The 22654-nt window shown below is 40.9% G+C and overlaps 1 protein-coding gene across 2 annotated transcripts in view; it reads right to left on the minus strand.

The window, feature by feature from the left end:
• LOC126248367 (cytosolic 10-formyltetrahydrofolate dehydrogenase) overlaps positions 1 to 22654 on the minus strand; it is a 166717-nt gene that overhangs the window by 26460 nt on the left and 117603 nt on the right. For both annotated transcript variants that reach the window (XM_049949295.1, XM_049949296.1), the window contains exons 10-11: positions 21938 to 22159; positions 21432 to 21625 (exon numbers count right to left, since the gene is read on the minus strand). In XM_049949295.1, coding sequence (XP_049805252.1) covers positions 21432 to 21625; positions 21938 to 22159 — 416 coding nt within the window. The remainder of the gene's footprint in view (positions 1 to 21431; positions 21626 to 21937; positions 22160 to 22654) is intronic.

Below are 22654 nucleotides of genomic sequence, written 5' to 3' on the forward strand. Positions count from 1 at the left end.
TTTCTTAAACGCCTCTGTGTGAGATGTAATTAGTCTAATCTTGTCTTTGCAATATCTATGAGAGCACTACACAGGCAGAGTTGACGTATATTCCTAGATTCCTAACTTAAAGATGGTTCATGAAACTTTCTAGGTAGGCTTCCACAGCACTTTGGTTCTTTCAACATCGAGAGATTTCGCTCAAGGGTCAAACAAACTTAAACCTGTGATCATTCATGCCACTCTTCTTTGTATGTGTTCTACCTCTTATAATTTATATTTGGTATGGATCCCATACATGAGATCAATAGTCTTGGATGGGTTGCATGCGTGTTTTGTAAGTTATGTCCTTTGTAGACACATTGTGTTTTCCTAGAATCCTACCAAGTTCCTTGGGCGAACTCGAAATAAGTTGATTTATGCTATAAATCTAAAGAACTCAATAATATGCATTTCTGTTAAGAATGGAATTTCATTCATGCTAATGGTGGACTACTGTTCCATGGACTTGGTGATCATCAGACTGAACAATGTGAGGGAAATTGTATTGACCTCAGCTTACCTTCCTTATGAGGACAGTACTACTCCTTCCCGGGAAGTGAGGACACTGGCAGGCAACTGCTAACAGCAAAATCAACAACTGCTGATAGGTTTTGATGCCAATGCCCACAACCTGGTGTGGTGAGAAGCAACACCAACAACAGAGGTGGGTACCATCCTGAATCTTTCATTCAATAGTAAACTGGAGATCCTGAACAGGGGCAGGGAAGCTGCATTCAGAAACATAAGGAGGGAAGAACTAACTGACATAACTTTTGGGTCCATTCTAATGGGTAGCAATGTCAAACAATGGCATGTGGCATTGGAGCCATCCTTATCTGAATACATGTATATTATGTTTGAGATTCAAATGGGTGTTAAACAGACCAGGACATACAGGAATACTACAAAAATGGTCTGGGACCTTTATAGGAAAGCCTTCAACTCACACTTATTGGAAATCAAAACTTTGATAAGGAATCTAATAGATTTTGAGGATATGTAAGAGACAATAACATCTGCCATCATGACCTCATATTTAGAACACTGCCCAATCACCAAGAAGTGCATAAACAGGAATGTACCTTGATAGTGTAATAACACAGAATTGCAAAGGAAGTAGGCAAGAAGACTGTTTAACCTTGCAAGAATGAAAGAATAATGAGCAAAGTATCAGGAGACCATTGCCAAATACAATCTTATGAACAATTAAGTGAAATTATCATCGTGGAAGGTGCAACTACTTGTGACAGACTTCACAGAATCCTCACCAGAATACGAACTAATCCAGGAGATACTCTAAGGAAGGAGGATGGCGAATATACAAGGACAGTGAATGAGAGACTGGATTTTCTGCTCAATACTCACTTCCCTCAGTGCACACTGGCAGACAACATAGACCAAGATTCATTTCCTGAGGGGCACTGACTTACAGTTAATCAATGGGAGAACTGGGAATCTGCCAGTGGGAATGTTTAAACCATTAAAGTCACCAGGCCCAGATGGAATCTTTCCAGCTCTAATGCAACAGGCCGGAGAGTGTTTAATTAGATTCCTATGTAGGCCGTTTAGGGTCAGCCTAGCAGCAAGAATCATCCCTAATGCTTGGAGAACAGTGAGGGTTGTTTTCATGCTGAAGCAAGGGAGAAATGATCATACTAAGTCCAAGGATGTGAGACCAATCAGTCTGTCCTCTTTTCTTATAAAGACATTAGAAAAACTGGTTAATGTGCACATTATGGAAAGGAGCCTAGTCAAGATTTCTCTACAGTAAACTAACATGCATATCAACCAGGCAAATTGTGTGAAATAGCACTTCACCGCCCTGTTGGGAAGGTAGAAAAATGATTACACTTTCATGAAATAGCTCTCTGCATCCTCCTGTATGTTGAGGGGGCTTTTTGCAATCAGCCTTTGAATCTATTGTTATAACTGCAGAAGAGCATGGCACAGACCATCATATGCAGTGGGATTATGTTAGAAGCCACTATGTTGAATGAGAAAATGGCGATCAACATCACCAGGGGTTGTCCACAAGGAGGGGTTTTGTCCCCACTAGTGTAGAAGCTAGTAGTGAATGAACTCATTGAAGAGCTATGTACTAGAGACTATTTTTGTCAAGGATACACAGATGACTTAGTCAAAGTAATACTTGGTAAATTTGCTAGTACTGTTAGAACTATGCCACAATGTGCATTGAACTGGTGCAAGAAACAGGATCCAAGAGTCAGCTCCAAGAAAACTGTTGTAGTACCATTTATAAATGTATGAAGAAGCACATTCATCAAACAGACTGAAGTCTTAATTTTCTCGATGAAACTATGCCTGTAGAGAGGGTGTTTAAATATCTTAAGATAACCCTGGATGCGAAACTATCATGGACGCCCACATAAAGAAAATATGTTCCAAGGAAAAAGACACTCTTCTGAGCACTAGAAGAGTAAGTGGGAAAAACTGGGGTCCAAATCCCAAGAGTATGTACTGGATATACACCACTGTAATAAGACCTTAAGACCTGTGATAATTTATGGGGCTACAGTATGGTGGAACAATATAGAAAAGGAGGAGGCTGTTACGGAGAATGGCAAGGTGCAGAGACTGGCCTGTTTAGCCACAATAGGCAGAATTAACACCACACCAACAGCCGGGATGGAGATCATGCTGGACATGCTCCCATTACACCTGTGTGTTAAAACGGAGGCAGCAGCAGGCACATGCAGGCTAAAAACTGGAAATAAGTGGATACCCTTAGGATATCCTGAATCCTGCATCAATATAGGGAGTGTGATAAATATAGGAATGTTATTTTATACATGTTGCATCTTGTGGACTCTGTGGCCATTAATGATAGTTTTTGAATGATGCAACCAGCAACAAATACTTTTTAAATGTTTTATTTTAGTGTCATAACTGGTTTCAGGCTAACATGCCCATCTTAAGATGGCTAATATTTTTTGTTACACAGATGTTTTGACCAACAGCATGTTGTCTGTTCCAAACTGCACAAGAATATTTGTGTATTTAGTGCCACTTTATATAAGTTGTTTCATTCATAAAAATACGCCAAAGTGCTAGCATTACTTCTACATGATGCAAAATAGTTGTGTTCACTTACATAAGTTCCAGTAGATGGCAATTTGTTTTGTTGTGGTTCATGTGGTTTCCTAGTTCTAGCTCTAGTTCTCGAATACCACACAGCACATACATTGTAAATAAATTACTGTGGCACACTTCATAATATTCTTAAAATAAGTGATGAGCATCAGACATGTGCTTCACACTAGAGGTTTTTGTTTATTGTTTACAATGCAAAGATTACCATTAAGCAAGGATACAAAGATACCATTCCTTAAATACTGACCAAGGATGTAAACAGAGCAATGGTGATGTGTGGAATGTGCAAAAATGTAACATGTTAATAACAGAAAAATGTTTGAACTCTAAGAGTAAACTTATTATTAAAAGACTGTACGACAAATTGCTTTCAGTAGTATTTTTTCCCAGTGGAAATTATTGATGAAATACTTCAAAGCCAACCAATTGCATACTGTAAAGCAGACACACATGTGCACACATTTATGTATACTGACATTTGATTATTGTTACAGTTAACTGCAGGAAATATAAAATTACAAAGTTGGAGGGTGGGATGAGAGCAACACATTTTTTCATCGGGGTCGTTTATATCTATACAATTATATACTAGTATCAAACTGCAGCGGTGTGACTGTTGGGTGTGCAGCTTGAGTCTGATTTCTGTGAACAGCCCAAGGAAATTGTTTAGAAAATGTATGTAATATCTGTAAGTTGTCATTAATGTTAGAAACACAGTGTCCATATTAATTCAAGTGAGTGGCTATTGCAGATTTATTTAAATTTTTTAGTCTAGAGGTATTAATGTGTTCATGATATCTTGTACTGAAGCTTCTGCCGGTCTGTTCATGATAAAAGCTAGGGTAATTGTCACAAATAATTTTGTAAATTCCTGATTTTTCTAGGCACAGGCTGGTGGTTTTCGTGCTGTGGATAATCTTATGTTGCACAGTGTTACTGCCGCGGAAACATATTTGAACTCCTGTCCTTCAGAAATGATTGGCAATTTGATATGACACTGTGCCTAGGAAGGGAATGCATGAAAATAGTTCCTTTTCTGCTGCTGGTTGTGAATTTAATGCATGTGATTTACTATCTTTAATTTTATTGTACAAGTTGTCAATTATTTGTGGTTTTTCAGTCATTATTTTTATCTGCAATTTCGATAATATTAATTTCTTTCTCCTTAGCAGATGAACTAAGGGGAAGTCTATTTATATGGTTTAACATGGGCCTGAAGTAAGCCAGTTTGCACTGTGTAGGGTTGCACGGAGAATTATTTGTAATTACATCTATAGCGTTAGGGTTTCTATGAATTTCAAAGGCATGCTTTTGATTCACCTTTTACATTCTAAGATCGAGAAAACTGATACCCTCTTCGGTCTGACACTCAACAGTGAATTTGATATTGTGGTGCATGTTACTCATGGCAGTTGCAAACGATTCTATTTTATCTACCATACCATTGAACCACATGCCTGTGTCATCAACAGTCCTTTTGTAATAAACCAGTTTCCCTTTTAATTGGGTATTGGCCCTCTTAGAATACAGAAATGGTCAGGGAAATGACAGCTGCTTCAATAAACCTTTCTATGCAGTAATTTGAACTAGGGAGCAGGGGAAGAATGAACCATGACACTGAGCAGGAGACATAGTCTGGTTTACTGACAGATTAAACATACCGTATTTACTCGAATTTAAGACGCACTCGAATCTAGGCCGCACCTGAAAAATGAGACTCGAAATCGAGGAAAAAAATTTTTCCTGAATCTAAGCCGCACCTGAAATCTGAGACTCGAAATTCAAGGGGAGAGAAAAGTTTTAGGCCGCACCTCCAAATCGAAACAAAGTCGGTCCATTGTAATATAAAAACAATTTAGGTCTAATGAATGACAATACAGCTGTAGTAGTTTGGTTCGAGTCTTAAGCTTAGCAGTTAAGCTTTACCAGGTAGCCGTTGCTATGCGTCAGGCGCACCGTCCGTATTTATACGGGTACCCTTCCTTCTTCACGTGCTTCATCTGGTGTGAATTGATTGCTTATTTTTCTTTGATCTGATAAGTGCCGTTCTCTTTGTTATAGGTGTTTCCGTCACTCAAAGCTGAAAATGCATTACTGTACTGCGCCATGCATTGTTTGTCGCATTCTGATAATGAGTGTTTACGGCCTGTCGCCGCTTGCGGCATGGCTTGCTTTTGTGCACACTACCGCCGCTTAAAATTTAAAAAAACAAAGAGAGGAATCTTCGTGCTTTCCCGGCAATTTGTTGACATCTTGGATATTCGGGAATCCAGCCGGATGTTCGCGTCGTCTCAGGTAGCACCTGAAGAAGACAGCGAGGCACGCTGTTGAAATATCGTGCTAGAATGACGCGAACATCCGGCTGGATTCCCGAATATCCAAGATGTCAAGAGAGGAATCGTCTCATTAGCGAAACAATGGCAAGAGACTGCTATTTGTTGTTACTTACACTGCTGCTTTCTTTGATAATGATCAACAAGAACCAAATAATAGACTGCGTATGATAGAAGATGTTCTGAACGAGAGTTTAGCGAAAATTTTTCTCAGTTTGAAAATCTTTGCAGACACCTCTTTAGTACATTACATTCTGCACATAAATTAGAGTCATCTTAGGTTTAAAAATCTAGTCAATTGCCGTGCTTCATTTCTGACTGTATCACTATTAGGCAATAAACATGACATTATATGTATATTCTTCCGCGTCTGCTGTTGTCTCACTCTAGTTTTGTAGTTTATTAGGTGGACAGGATTTAAATGAGATAGCAAACAAGAAAGAATACATGGCAAAATGTTTATATTCGTATTATTCTTATGGTGAAGAGAATACCGCATGTGATTCACAATTCATAAAAGTTCCTATTAGCAACCATTTCTTCTCACAGGTAGGAAAAAATTCAGAACACAGAGTTGGCCATATTGACAAACGTCCCAAACAGTCTTCCCAGTCAGATTTTCGTAATACATTGAAATGCTGCTACAATCAAAGATGAACAATGCGGAATTTGTATTTACTTCGTTGGATAATGTATGAAAATGCAGTGGTTGAAACTTGGGGTGGAGAAAAAAAAGCTCGTCTTCCACCTTTTTTAAAAATTTATTTACTGAGGCAGAGGTTTTGGTGCCAGTATTTATTTTTGTGCCTGCGAAGCATGCCTGCGCAGCGCTACATATATTCAACGACAGAAGTTAGTTGTGGTGGCACCTATCAACATTTTTTCAGAACTTCCGCTTACTTTGCACTCAATTCTAAGCCGCAGGCAGTTTATTGGATTACAAAAACCGGAAAAAAAGTGCGGCTTAGATTCGAGTAAATACGGTAGATGAAGGCACTGGGACTGAGGTATACACAAAAGAGTGCAATCTCTCTAGGGAAGCTCTCCACGGTATTCCAGGTGAATATATCTGCTATCAGGGTGTGCGGGGAAGAGAGAATTTGCGTAGGCATCAAAAAGATCATAGCATCTACATGTATTCAGACAGCCAAGCAGCTCTAAAATCTCTATCAACCACTGCAACAATCTTTGAGAGTAAAGATTGTTACACACTGTTACAAAGCCCTTGTAAGACTAGCAAAAAGCAATGAGGTAAACCTGCTGCGGGACTTTGGTCACTCAGAAATCAGTGGCGACGAACAAGCAGATAGGCTGGCCAGGGCAGGTGCAATGACTCCAATTATTGGACCTTAACCTGTCCTAATCATTACTGAGGTGATGGTTAAAGCAAAATTACAAAACTGTATCAGAAGGCTGCACAGAGAATATTGGACTATAATCCAAAAACAAAAACATGGCAAGCCAATGATGCCAAAGCCATGTTTTAAGAGAAGACAGAATAAACTCATGGTACAACTAATGACTGGCCATGGGAACTTTAATAACACCTACTCATGATGGATGTGCAGAAAGAAGCTCTTATGTGTAGGCTGTGTGGTGAGGATGATGAAACTGCACCACACCTAATCTTCCAATGTGAAGGTTTGGGGACCAAAAGACAAAATATTCTGGTCTCCAGATCCTGAAAAAATCATGTCTCATAAACAAACACTAAAGGGCCTCCAACTACTCTTTGAGGATACTGGTTGGCTTTACTAGAACCATAGGGATTGAAAAGGCACAATGAACCCTGTTTCAGTGTGAGCAATAGTAAGCTAGGACAGCTGCTTTCATCTCCCTGTTCAACTCAAATCAACCCTACCAACATACTGAAATTAGCCATCTGCATTACCTACAACTGAATCTATGTTATCACTCCCCTGCAAATCGTTACACCCACATATTTCTACAAGCTGACTGATTTATGTGACTAATTGATATTGTAGCAATAGGACACTATATTTTGTTTTGTTTTGTGAAGTACAAACTGTTACATTACTGAACATTTAAAGCAAGCTGCCAATCTTTGCACCACTTTGAAATCTTACAGATCTAACTGAATATTTGTGCAGCCTTTATCAGACAACTCTTTATTACAGAGAAATTCATCACCTGCCAAAAGTCTGAGGTTACTATTTGCATGGTCTGTAAGGCCATTAATATACAACATGAACAGCACAGGTCTTAACACACTTCCTTAGGGCACACCTAAAATGTCTTCCACATCCATTTGTGACTCTCCATACAAGATAATACGCTGTGTCCTTCCTAGTAAGTAACAGTGTTTTACAACAGATGAAAATTTTATACAGGAATGACATCCTGCCTGCTACAGTGTCCCTGATGCAACAAACAGAACAATAAGGCCTTGGGTCAAACGTCAAATTTAAAGCATTGTAAAATGCAATCTGTAATACAAGATTTGTTGTACTCGGTTAACATTAAAATCTTTCTGAGCACCTGAAGCAAATTCCAATGATGAATTATTTCATTTCTGGCAAATTACCTTCATGCCTGACATTGCCAGCAACTCACCATGAATCCAAATGACTTAGGTTACATTCTGCTGATTCCTGTGTATCTGCTTCACAGTTTGATGAGCGATGAGACCAGATGCCTTTTAACTTCACAAAAACAAGCATTCTAATGGCATGTCTCTGCACTGAGGTGAGGAACTTATCACTCACCAGCTCAACAGACTTACCTTCTTGATGTTGATATTGGCCTCTCTACCGACTTTTCATGAATGACACACTAATTATCCACAGTACCTTCAATATTGGAGTTATCAACCTGCCTGTATTAATAAGTTCATCCCTTACAGCAATGGTACCTATGATTGCTAGAACTGCAGCAGGAATAAGGTGTTATGCAGATACATTTATAACCTTGTCAGTGTTGTCATAGAAAGTAATATACTCAGCTGGTCCTTGAACAGATCTTCAGTCACATTTCTTCTTGTAATCTTAGGAAACCTGATGCCACCACTAACTGGTTACTGAACAATACTGTCCTCCTGTTCCATTGCCACTTAGGCTATACTTTGCCATGAAATGAGGAGTATTCTACCCAAAATCCTCTGCTTACCTCCCAAAGTGGTATTCCACTGATTGCCCAACCTGAGCAATATCCTAGTCCAGCCCTACACTGCTCCAGGTTCAACCCCAAACCCCACAACTCATATCCCTGTAGATGACCCAGGTGTAAGATCTTGCCTAGACATACACTGATGAGCCAAAACATTATGACCAGCTGCTTAATAGCTTGTTTGTCCATCTTTGGAATGAAATACATCACTGATTCTGCATATCAGGGATCCAACAGTTTGTTAGTAGGTCCGTAGATGTGTGGGGCATTAGATGTCTATGCACAGGTCATGTAATTCACGTAAATAATGGGCTGCTGATTTGCGTATGCAGTGACAACATCCAGTAGCGACCTAGATGGGTTCCATAGGATTTACATCACATGAATTTTGTCACTGAGGCATCAGCCTCAAATGCTGGTTGCCTAAATTTTCTCAACAGTGCCTCACAAAAGGAAAGTCATCTTCCCTCCAGAGATTCTCCTTTGAGTTCATGAAACTTGCATGCTGATCAAAACTACCAGTAACAAATCTAGCAACATACCTTTGAATTGCTTTGGTGTCTTCCTTTAATCTGGCCTGGTGAGGATCCCACACAATCTAGCAGTACTCAAGAATGGGGCACAATAGTTTGTCTGCTGTCTCCTTTACAGATGAGGTGCACTTTCCTAAAATTCTCTCAATTAACCATAGTCAACCATTTGCCTTCCCTACTACCACCCTTACATGCTCATTCAATTTCATATTGCTTTTCAACATTAAATCTAGATATTTAATCGACAAGATTATGTCAAGCACCATATTACTAATGCTGTATTCAAACATTATGGGATTGTTTTCCCTACTCATCTGCATTAACATGGATTTTTCTACATTAGAGCAAGCTGCCACTCTTCACACCAACTAGAAATTATGTCCACATCATCTTGTATCCTCCTACAGTAACTCAATGATGATACCTTCCTGTAAACTACAGCATCATCATCATCATCATCATCATCATCAAACAGTCACAGATTGCTGCTTACCCTGTCTGTCAGATCATTTTTGTATATTTAGAATAAGAGTGGTCCCGCCACAGTTCCCTGGGACACTCCTGATGATAACCATGTATCTTATGAACACTCGCCATTGAGAACAACATACTGTGCTCTAGTACCTCAAAAGTCTTTGAGCCACTCATATATCTGGGAATCTACTCTGCATGCTCGTGCTCTTGTTAACAATCAGTAGAGGGGAACCATGTGAAATGACTTCTGGAAATCTAGAGATATGGAATCTGCCTGTTGCCCTTCATCCATGGTTCGCAGGATGACATGTGAGAAAAGGGTAAGCCGAGTTTTGCATGAGTGATGCTTTCTAAATCTATCTTAATTTGTGGACAGAAACTATTTTTCTCAAGGAAATGTATTAATTTTGAACTCTGAATATGTTCAATAATTCTGCAGCAAACTGTTGTTCAAGATATTGATCAGTAATTTTGTGGGCGCGTTCTTTCACTCTTCTTATTTAAGTGTGTCATCTACACTTTTTTCCAATCACTCGGGACTTTGTATTGGGTACAAGATTCACAATAAATGCAAGCTAAGTAATGAGCCAATGCCACAGTGTACTCTCTGTAAAACAGAAGTGGTATTTAATCTGGAGCTAGCAACTCATTTGTTTTCAACTCTTGTAGCTGCTTCTTTAAGCCAGGATGCCTATTACTATGTCCTCCATACAGGAGTCTGTGTGATGGTCAAACAAAGGTAGGTTTATACGATCCTCCTACATAAATGATTTCTTAAATACAAAATTTCAAACTTTAGCTTTCCTTTTGCTTAGTGACTGGATAGAAGCCTTTGACAAGGACAAGAATTTTCTCGCATTCTTGGCAAGATCTTGCACTGAAGTATGATGGAAGATGTAAGCTACGTGCATCAATCTTTTTAGAGACGCATGAATTTCAACCAAGTTTTGCCCACTGATCTTGCCACATTCTTGTTTTAACTGAGTGTGTAACAATCTCTGCTTCATCAGCATTTTCCTGATTTTATTATTAAACCACAGTGGGTTTTTTTCCCACTAACTCAGCATATACTTATTGTAGTGACTGAATCGTGGAGTGTTGCTAGGAAAAAAAAGAAGAAGAAAAATCATGTAAGTATGGATATTAGGAGTAAGCCTTGTAACTTAAATACAGATGTACAGTGCAAGCCACTTTCATCAATTAAGGTGGAGGTCAGGGACATTGAGAAACAGCTGATTTCGCACTTGCTTATTACTGATTGAAGGTAAAAGGTGACACAGTCATGTACCATCTACATGCAAAGAGGTCCAACTGCTGTATATAGAGGTCCACAAATTATAAGCAAGGCAGAGTTCCAGATAGAGAAGAGTTCTAAACAGCAGCCTCTGATGGGCATGGTTTACAGCAGATACTATGTAAGTGAGCATTATACTCAATTAAGCTTGTAGACTATGGACTTTCAAAGCTTGCCTGTATGTATCTCTGAACTAGGATTGTTAGTTTTCAATGTCTATTAGTCTACATGTACCTATGTCTGTATGTCACTTTCATTGTGGCAAGTGCTTGAACCTAAGGGTTCAATTAGATAAATTGTTTGTAGTCTGTAGCACCATATGTTACTTCGTATACCTGAATCCTAATAAAATTATGGGCCAGGATGGTCATGTGTTCTGGTAGCTGACTGGAAAATTTAGTAAGCCTCTTCTGTGTTTTACACTAAATACGTGAAGAAGTAATGAAAAGCAGACCAGTAAGCAAACTCAGGATCTCATTTCCTTATCACCATATCTACCTCCATAACCTGACATCCAAGTTATTATGTACTGTTTCCAACCACAGAGACCTGAAAAATCTCAGCTTGACCCCATCGCCATCCTATACATCACCACTTGTGTACCAAGATATGGATGACCTCAAATCTCACATCATCTCTGATCTGAGTGTACGTACGTTGCAACCCACGTTGGATATGATATTATCCATTGTGAAATTTACAATCAGTTTAAACTTTTCCTACAATTCCTCTACATGCCTCATATTGGAAGTAAACGATGTCCATTCATTTTTTATGTGGTATGCTAACACATGCTCCTAGACTTATTGATGGATTTGTTAACTTTAGTAACGATTATCGCTATGATGACATCATGATCACTAATCCCTGTCTCTATATGGCACTGTTTATAAGGTTAGCCCTGTTTGTAGCTAGAAGGTCTAAAACATTTCTACTGCATGTGGATCACCTAACTTGTGCATTCAAAAGTACTTCACAAACCTGTTTCTCCATACCACCTGCACTGAATTCATAGATGTCCCAATCTATACTCAGTAGATTGAAGTCACCTCTAACTAATATAGCATGATGTGGATATTTCCATACTAGTGAGTGCAGACTTTCTTTGAACAGTTCTGCAACTGTTATGGCAGAACTAGGTGGCCCGTTAAAAATATCTGATAATTAACTTTAGTTCACCATGGCCTCCTCCTTGCATCCAGATAGCTGCAGAGTCAGACTCAATTTTGACCTGGATTGACAAAATATTGTTGTTGGTTTGTTGATGGCAGTGTATACTACCCCTCCTGTGGCATCTAACCTGTCCTCTGATAAACGTCCACTCCTCGCTGAATATTTTGGAGCTTTCTACTTTGGGCTTCAGCCTGCTCTTGGTTCTGAGAATAATTTGAGCATGATAACTATCCTGGAGGACAGTAAGTCCACACAGGAACTTTGTTATTAATACTTCAAAAATTTACTTTTAAATTTTTGATAGTCAACGTGTCTTTATGCCATACGCAGTTTGATTTCACTCTGTGTATCAACCAGAAAACATTCATCAGAGGACCTCAAATTACTGCCTGACCTATCACATGGAGTGCACCCTCAACCGTCTGTTTTTATCGTCTACACCTGCTCTCAATCTTCTGTCATCTGTGACTGTTTTGTGTCCACTCCTGATATGAACATTTAATGCATAATAAGGCAAAGTTAATTCGGAGTAGAACAATGACTGAAGGCTAAATATAGGAACAAGGAAGTCTTGTTACAGTGAAGGGTTGAATTCAATAAGCAGAATGGTGTGATTGATAGTAGTTCATGTAACGGACGGTACTAGACTGAATCATGACTGCTCCTGGTCTTGTTGCTGTAAGCGACTGCACCCATATGACATGCCATGTAAACCCTGGGTGATGCTTATCAACCATGATCTATAGCATCTTGGTGGCACTATTGATATCAGCTGTTGGCGTAGATATTAAATACCTCCCCATTGCAGTCAGCAAGTAGGGCTGAAAATGTACCTGCTAATGTTGCTGCCAGCAGGGAAAGGCGGGGAGGGGGGTGGCAGGTGGAGTGGTAGAACACTCCACCAACAAATCTAGAACCATGGACCTGGGACAGACCACACAGGTGGCCTGGCCAAGGACTGTGAATGTGGCAGATGGCACAGCACAGTGGAGGCAGCAGAATGCAATGATACAAGGGAGAGGGAAGGTCAGGGAGGAGGAAGCAGTTCTGACTCCATAGGCTCTCACACCACTATCAGATCATCAACCCTCTGGTGAGCAAGAGCGTGAGAATGGAGATCATACAAAGGTGTGGGAGGAATGGGACACAGATGAGAGCCATGGATGATGGTGATTGTGGTGTCCAGCCCGGAGGTCAGAGGCATCGATGGGGGCAGAAGTGCTGAATGCAACTGTGGTCATGGCTGGGGCTGGTTGTGGTGGCTTAGTCATATGGGTGTGCCCAGCCACAATGCAAAACAACTGATGCTCCCTGTGGGCGACGACAACTCCTTGGGCCCACCCTGGATGCCACATGAATGAGTACACCCAGACACAGGCTCCTCAATCACTTCTCATAGGAAGACTTGTACGCAGGTGGGACACACTGTTTGAGATGCATGATGTCTAATATGGTGCAATATCAGGCACCCATGTTGTGTTTTGGATGTGCTGATCACACTGATGGAAGTTGCAAGGCAGCTGCACAGGACTTGCTCAGCAGACGACACCTACAAGAGGTTCTACCTCTGTGTCTTGAATGTACAAACCACTTCCACATTGGTGTAGGGTGAAAGGAGTGGTGGCCACATGTTCGATGCTGTTACAGTGACAGAATGTCTAGAACTGTGTTGACATAAACTCGGGCCCATTATCTGACCCAAGGGTGCTCAGCACTCCATCAATGGATAATATAAATGAGAGGGCATGGATGGAAGCAGAGGTGGCGATGGACAGTATCCGTACTACATAGCGGAAGTTCAAGAGGGGACGTAACACCAGCAGCCACATAGCTCCCTGAAACTGCCCAGCAAAATCAGCATGGCTCCTCTGCCATGAACGGTCATGGCAAGACAGTGGTTAGAAACATTGTGCAAGAACCACCTGACTGAGGGAGCACACATGTTCAATGTCAGCACTGATGCCAGACCAGTAGATGTATCACTGTGCTAACAGCTTTGTTTACACCATTCCTCAATGTCAAACACGAAAGAGCTGTAGAATGTGGGACCACAGGTGGACAAATGACAACCCAGCATATAAGAGTCCTCTGTAGCCAACATTACAATGCACTTCATGGCACTGAGTAGGTAGCGCAATGTCAAAAAATTGCGAAACACTGGGTTGGTTGGGCTGGAAACATGCTCTGGCCACCCCTCTTGTAACACAGACAAAACTTTCTGCAGGGGTCATGGGACAGTGCTGTGTCTACTTTGTACATGGTCAGTGGAAATTCATCCATAGTTTATTGTAGACATTAGTCTAGGGTAAATCAGTTTCCAGGTGATTTAATTCTGCATCAGGATCTAGGAGGAGGCAGGACAGGGCGTCCACAATGGCGTGTTGGATGGTGGGGTGAAAGCAGATTTCATGGTGTACCCACTAAAAAACAATACTGAGTGCTGCAGGTGCTGTGCAGTCTTTTCCAGAAGCTTAGAGTGATGCCCATACAATGAAATCTAGGTTTTGTGGTCAGTCAACAGGTGAAATTTCCTGCCAAACAAAAACACATGAAATTTCTTGACCCTTTGAATGGTCACTAAAGAGCTCTGTTGTGTTCAACATTTTGGAGTTGAAGGTAATTGCCTGTTCAGACCCATCTGCCAACTTATGAGACAAAACTACCACAATTCCACATGTCCGCTGTAAGTGTCGATGCACGCCCAGTTATATGGCATCATACACAGCAACATCTTAAGACTGCCCTTAAAGACACTGAAAAGCATATTGACAGGTGGTGAACCACACAAATTTAATGTCCTTTTTGCACTTCTGAATTGGAGGGTGTGAAATAAATTACACATAGTGGATAATTTTACACAGGAACAACTGCAGCTGTTTAAGGTTAGTATGGGTCAGCATATCAGTGATCTTATCGACGTGGTCACGTGTGCATGATACCCTTGCAACAAAGAATGTGCCCCAGTTATTTGATACTGGGGCCAAGGAAACCTCCAATTGACAGTGAAAGCCACTTCCCTGGCGCCATCTGAAGAGAGATTCAAGGTTGCTGAGCTGTTCCATATGTGTTGGCCTCATAACAATGGCAGAATGGCCTCATAACAAGTGTAGAATACCTTTTATCACTTGTGCTAAATACTTTTGTAAAATGGAAGGTCCACTAACAACCTCAAAAGGTAAGCAATTGTACCTGTGTAAGCCGAATGGCATATTTAAGACTAGCAGCTGACCTGACACCTCATCAAGCTACAGCTATATAAACACATCCTTTAGATCTATCTTTGAAAAATGATGGTCCCCAGCCAGTTAACAAAATCTGCATGTGGGGCATAAAACAGAGACCACTGCTGGACTGGATATTTATGGATTACTCAAAATCAGCACTAATGCCTGAAGACTCATTAGGTTTCTTAAGGACAACCACAAGTAACACACACCGACTGGCTGAAAATAGGGATATGCTCGGAGAACCTCTCCGATCACAAATGGTAGCTGGTGACCTCTACAAAATTTTGGCAATGCTGAAGGCTTCATAGAGTTGCGAGCAGTAAAACTATGCACACACCCAAGTGTTGATTCAAAAATCTCTTTGTACAAATTGCACAAAGTGGCACAGGCAGAAGAAGGCACCATTTCAGACACTGAATTTAAACTATTTTGAAACTAAAACTGGTAAGTGCATCTGAGCTAGCACACAGATGCTAGTGACAGCTCTCCAAGAAGAGGAATGTTTGTGCAGCAGTAAGACAGGATGCAACACCAGGCTCTCTGCAGCAAAGTAGACCTGAGCTTCTGATATGTATCCTCATTGATTATTGACACGGCAGTGCCAGTGTGCAACTGATATTTTACAGTCCTGGCCAGGAAGGGTCTGCCAGCATAAGCTCCTGTGGCAGTAGGGGAGCCACATGCTCTGCAGCCATGACCGTGTGGGCTGATGTGCCACCCTCATCTCATGGCTGAGCATGTGACTGGTGGACATCTGTTGACACACTGCTGCAAGGTGGTCCCACTTACCATAGGTCCAACAGTCCACAGGACAGTGTATACAGCTGCATCTTGAATGTCAGCTACCGCAGTCAGGGCAGGACTGGAGTTTTTTCAACTTGTGTGTAGCATCTAACAATGTTGAGGAGGGAGGGCATTTTTATCCACCAGGCTACTATAACTTGGGTGAAACTTAGAGGCAAGAAAACATAAGGGTCAAGTGGAATTGTCAACTGATTGGTGTTTATAATGGCGAGGAACTACTGTTGACACTTTCACACCATTTGTGAAAGAATTACGAGCTTCAGAAGCAGCATAAAAAGATTTTGCAATTTTAAGCATGTCACCACGGTTAGTATCGATACATGGTCAAAGCTTTTTCATACAAAAAAAAGACAAGGTTGAGCTAGCCACTCTGATAACACATTAAAAACTTCTCCCTAAATTTTAGGAAATTATTCAGACATTTCACAAAATCTTAAAATATGCACTATATTCATGTCATTGTCATTTAAAATAAAGGGAAAAAATCTGTTGGCAAATGAGCTGCTGCTCTCTTGTCTGATTATAAATCAGGGTCTATTACAATGAGGTACATCATGATCTGTGTGCCAGAAGCATCACAAACTCGAGGGTCCTCTCACTGAAGCAAGAAGCAATGCATCACACGGCTGTGTCCTATGTTAAGATGAGTGAGAAGGACCTCATTCCCTCTGCATGGCTGAAAGGAGGCACACTATGGCCAAATAATAGATTTTAACAAGTGCAGCTTATTGACTATCACTTCCAACCACTCTTCTTCCCATCTACGGAAAAGACCCACTGTGGTTTATTAGCGCAATTTGGAGAATGCTCAGGAAGCAAAGGTAGCTGCACTCGCGGTACAAGAAAGATCGGGAGAATGAGGACAGGCAAAAGTTAGTAGAGATTCGTGCTGCTGTAAAAAGAGCAATGCACGAAGCATTCAACCACTACCACCGTCATACCTTAACAAAAGATCTTGCTGAAAACCCAAGGAAATTCTGGTATTACATAAAATTGGTAAGCGGATCGAAGGCTTCCATCCAGTCACTCACTGATCAGTCTGGCCTGGCAATGGAAGACAGCAAAACGAAAACTGAAATTTTAAATTTAGTATTTGAGAACGCTTTCACGCAGGAGGATCGTACAAACATACCGCCATTTTAGTCTTGTACAGATTCCTGTATGGAGGACATAGTGATAGACATCCCTGGGGTTGTGAAGCAGCTGAATGGGTTGAAAATAAATAAATCGCCAGGTCCTGATGGGATTCCAATTCGGTTTTAAAGAGAGTACTCTACTGCATTGGCTCCTTACTTAGCTTGCATTTATCGCGAATCTCTTGCCCAACGTAAAGTCCCGAGCGACTGGAAAAAAGCGCAGGTGATGCCTGTATATAAAAGGGTAGAAGGACGGATCATCAAAATTACAGACCAATATCCTTAACATCGGTTTGTTGCAGGATTCTCAAACATATTCTCAGTTCCAATATAATTAATTTCCTTGAGACAGAGAAGTTGCTGTCCACGCATCAGCACGGCTTTAGAAAGAATCGCTCCTGCGAAAAGCAACTCACCCTTTTTTCACATGATATCTTGCGAACCATGGATGAAGGGTATCGGACGGATGCCATTTTCCTTGACTTCCAGAAAGCGTTTGACTCGGTGCCCCACTGCAGACTCCTAACTAAGGTAAGAGCATATGGGATTGGTTCCCAAATATGTGAGTGCCTCGAAGACTTCTTAAGTAATAGAACCCAGTACGTTGTCCTCGATGGTGAGTGTTCATCGGAGGTGAGGGTATCATCTGGAGTGCCCAGGGAATTGTGGTAGGTCCGCTGTTGTTTTCTATCTACATAAATGATCTTTTGCATAGGGTGGATAGCAATGTGTGGCTGTTTGCTTATGATGCTGTGGTGTAGGGGAAGGTGTTGTCGTTGAGTGACTGTAGGAGGATACAAGATGACTTGGACAGGATTTGTGATTGGTGTAAAGAATAGCAGCTAACTCTAAATATAAGTAAATGTAAATTAATGCAGATGAATAGGAAAAAGAATCCTGTAATGTTTGAATACTCCATTAGTAGTGTAGCGCTTGACACAGTCACGTCGATTAAATATTTGGGCGTAACATTGCAGAGGGATATGAAGTGGGACAAGCACGTAACGGCAGTTGTGGGGAAGATGGATAGTCGTCTTCGGTTCATTGGTAGAATTTTGGGAAGATGTGGTTCATCTGTAAAGGAGACCACTTATAAAACACTAATACGACCTAGTCTTGAGTACTGCTCGAGCATTTGGGATCCCTATCATGTCGGATTGAGGGAGGACATAGAAGTAATTCAGAGGCGGGCTGCTAGATTTGTTACTGGTAGGTTTGATCATCACGCGAGTGTTACGGAAATGCTTCAGGAAGTCGGATAGGAGTCTCTACAGGAAAGGAGGCATTCTTTTCATGAATCGCTACTAAGGAAATTTAGAGAACCAGCATTTGAGGCTGACTGCAGTACAATTTTATTGCCACCAACTTACATTTCGCGGAAAGACCACAAAGATAAGATAAGAGAGATTAGGGCTCATACAGAGGAATATAGGCAGTCATTTTTCCCTCGTTCTGTTGGAAGTGGAACAGGGAGAGAAGATGCTAGTTGTGGTACGAGGTACCCTCTGCCACACACCGTATGGTGGTTTGCGGAGTATGTATGTAGATGTAGATGTACTTACGTCTCTGTACCTCAGCAGTGAGATGACAGCAAATAGGGGGAAGGCAAACTGGGCTATCTGGTTATCATGACACACCTCATTGGCTGCTACATCTGCCATTTCATTTCATTTAATACTCATTTGCCCTGGCATCTATCAAAAAGTCACCTCCTTTCCCAGCTTTTGTTAGTGGATATTCTGGACTACTTTATCTGCTGGGTGCAAGTGTTACAGAGAATAAAGGGCACTCCGAGAGCTGATACAGAGGAGGCATTTAGCAGCTGCAACACATTTCACCTGCTCCAGTGTCCTCTCAATCATGTACAATTCTACATCAAACATTGGAAATTCTTGAGCACTTGGATCTTGAGTACACGACAAGTGAAGACAGCCGAGCAACCAACAGAGTCCCCCTACTTTGTCTCACCCGTGAATAGTTAATAGTTGTGATGCTCATTTAAATGATGGAAAATTTGGTATTAAAAACAGATGCAGGAATGCAGCCTTTCCTGTACTGCACTAAATCTAACATTAATCTGGGCCTCTGTAACAACCATGTTGGCAGTCATTTCCATCCCTTGATATGGGTCTGAACTTTCGCAATACCAGGTGACTCCAACACATGCTTCACACGGATCCCAAAAGGCCTTGTTGCTCATGGATAATTGGAAAAAAAAGTGTTCCATAAGTGGACGGGCAACAGGATGGAATGCCAGTGAACTTGAAGCAGCAAGGAACTTATATGCCTGATGCACCACGAGGAGCTGCTGCTGGATGGTGAGTGGTGGTTCCCCAGCCTCAGCACAGAGACTGGGAACGGGGTTCATCCTGCATACTAGCCAAATCCCCTTATGGTGGATAGTGTCAATGACCTACAGTTCTCACTGATCCATACACTGTGCACCAACAGTCTAGCCGTAATCGTATGACAGTCCTATAAAACTGGAACTGCCTGTTCCCTAAGACAATGCCTACTAGAAGACAAGAGCAGTGTACTTTTGTGCCTACCAGAACTGCTATAAGCAAAACAGTACAGTTCAAAATTATGGAGGAAGGCTTTCCAGCTCTCTAAAGACAGGTGGGGACATTACCATGACCACTGACTAACATCACTCTTGCTGCTGATATATGAGCTGCGGGAGAACCACATGCTGTTCTTGTTGTTGCTGCATAGTTCCTGGTACTGCTGTTGCAGTGACAGTTGTTACTGTCAATATTCCAGAATTTTGGGATCTATAACACTGGCACTAGGCGTGAGTGTGCAACCAAAAGCATGATAGGGGAAGAACTCATCATCAGTATTCTGTCTGCTCCTGACATGGATGCATAATACATAACAAAGCCAAGTTTGTTGAAAGTAGAACACTGAATAAAAGCCAAATACAAGAACAAGGAATTCCAAGTGCAATGCAGGGTCGAATCCAACAAGCAGAATGGCATGACTGATAGCAGTTCATGCAATAGATGGTACTAGAACTGAATCACAGTTGGCTCCTGGACTTGCTGGTGTGAGTGGCTCCGCCCATGTGATATGCTACATCATCCCCTAGTGGTGTTTGTCGACCACAATACACAGTGCCTTTGAGCTATTGTCAATATTTCCCATAGATGGGAATATTAAAACTGCACTCACCCTTCTTCTCTGTCTCACGCATGACTCACTCAGTTTTGTGATAATTACCATTTCTGATCCACAGTTTCATCACTGCCACTGAGAGCCATCGGTTATCCCCTCTCATGCTCCCAACATTTTCCTACCCCTCCTGATCTCCATACCTTCCTCACTCTCTCCTGCCACACTCCTTCACTCTTCCTTCAAACCTGCCTGCCCTGATGATCATTTGTTAATGTCTATTATTGCCATGAAGATCAGCATTAGTTGTGTGTGTGTGTGTGTGTGTGTGTGTGTGTGTGTGTGTGTGTGTGTGTGTGTGTGTGAAGGGGGTAGGGAGAGGGGGGGGGGGTGAATAGAAAGAGTGGAAGTTTGAAAGCTACAAGTGGGTAACTATGAGATTTTGTGTATGCCCTATGTATCATCCACGATTTATCTGTATGGAAGTTGTTGCCTGTCGTAAAAGTAGCTGTTTCCATTATTCGCGTATGTTCCACAATACTTTACTTTAACCAAAATTAGTATAACAAGGTAAAGGAGTGGAAGAAGCATTTCAGATACACTAACAAACGTAATTCAATCAATCACTTTCAGTTTGCTTTCACCCTTACTGAGATGCAAACAACCTGCGGTTTCAAATATGGCAATATAGCTCAAACAACCCTATTAATGGAACACTACTCTACAAAGAAAGAAGAGTTTCTTGAGACTTTAGTTGAGTGTTATGCTTCAGAAGAGCAGGGCTCAAGCTAATTTCAACCCAGTTCTGACAGCTAAGGATTTATAATAGTGGACACTTGTTATATTAGCTCCAGACCTTAAAACAGAAGAGATATTATGCACAATAGTCTACATAAAGTTAATTGTCAAAGAAAACTGGTAATCAGATGCTTCTATGGCCACCTACTTCAACAGCAAAAGTAGTCAGTTACTTTATCACAAGAATGCCTCTAATGAAGCATCTTTTCTTACTGATACCTTATGAAATGGGTATAGTCTTATGTACTTTTATATGATAACATTTAACACAACATAATTAGGCTTACCTGCACCAGGCAATATATTTATTACACCTGGAGGGATGCCTGCTTTAATAGACAGTTCTGCAAATTTCAGTGCTGTTAAAGGTGACACTTGTGCAGGTTTCATCACTACCGTATTACCAGCTGCTAAACAGGCTGCCATTTTCCAAGACAGCATCATAAGTGGATAATTCCATGGTGTTATCAAGCCACACACACTAAATTAAAAAAAAAAATGTTTATGTAGTTGAAACACTAATATTGTGAAGAAAAGACAAACACACAATTTTGAGAGTAAAATCTTAAATGGCTTAGATTGAAGTACTCAAAATTTCAAAAAGTCAGCAGAAAGTTAATTAACTGAACAGTGTTTTATTGAGACGCAGAAAATCACAAGGGCATAACAACAACAGGGAAATTCATGAATGTTATTACAGTAAACAATTTTCAGGTTTCATTAGTGTTAATATCATTACTATGACTTCTATTATTAACATAATTTTAAAAATGAAGCAGTCTATGAAACTCACCCTATTGGCTCTTTGCGTGTGAATGTGAGATTTCTGTTTGGCCTTGCATGATTTATTGGGATTGTAGTTCCATGTATTTTATCACACCAACCAGCAAAATATCTCCAGGTTTCAATTGACATACCAACATGTGTTTTGAGAGCCAGAGTGTAAACTGCCCCAGAATCTATTGATTCAATTGTTGCAAGCTCCTCTTTGTGTTCTTCCATAAGATCTGCCAGCCTATCAAAGAAAGAAGAAAATCTAAAAATCTAAGGTCATCTCCATTACTTATTTTGTAATTTACAGAGACAGAGACAGAGAGAGAGAGAGAGAGAGAGAGAGAGACAGAGAGAGAGAGACTTTTCAATAAATAAATGTGTAGACTTGAAAATAAAGCACCAGTGTCTTATAAGAACAAATGTTTAATAAAGAACTATAATGTCCTTGTAGAGCTACTAGTCATCCTTCGTGCACCTCCTAAGGTTGTGGATTGGGGAATGCCTCCCAGGTATGGATGGTAGCAGAGAAATTATGATGGTGAGGTCATCAGAAATGGAATGCAAGCTGGTTAGGACAGGAAAGTGGAAGATAAGTGCTTTGCCATTTTCAAAGAAACCATCCCATCACCTGCATTAAGTGACTTCATGAAACCATGGAAAATCTGTATCTAGATGGGTGCACAGAAAATTGAATCCCAGTTCTACTGAATGCAAGACTATTGCAGTAAAAAATAAC

Source organism: Schistocerca nitens, chromosome 3 (genome assembly GCF_023898315.1).
Source record: "Schistocerca nitens isolate TAMUIC-IGC-003100 chromosome 3, iqSchNite1.1, whole genome shotgun sequence".
NCBI lineage: Eukaryota > Metazoa > Arthropoda > Insecta > Orthoptera > Acrididae > Schistocerca > Schistocerca nitens.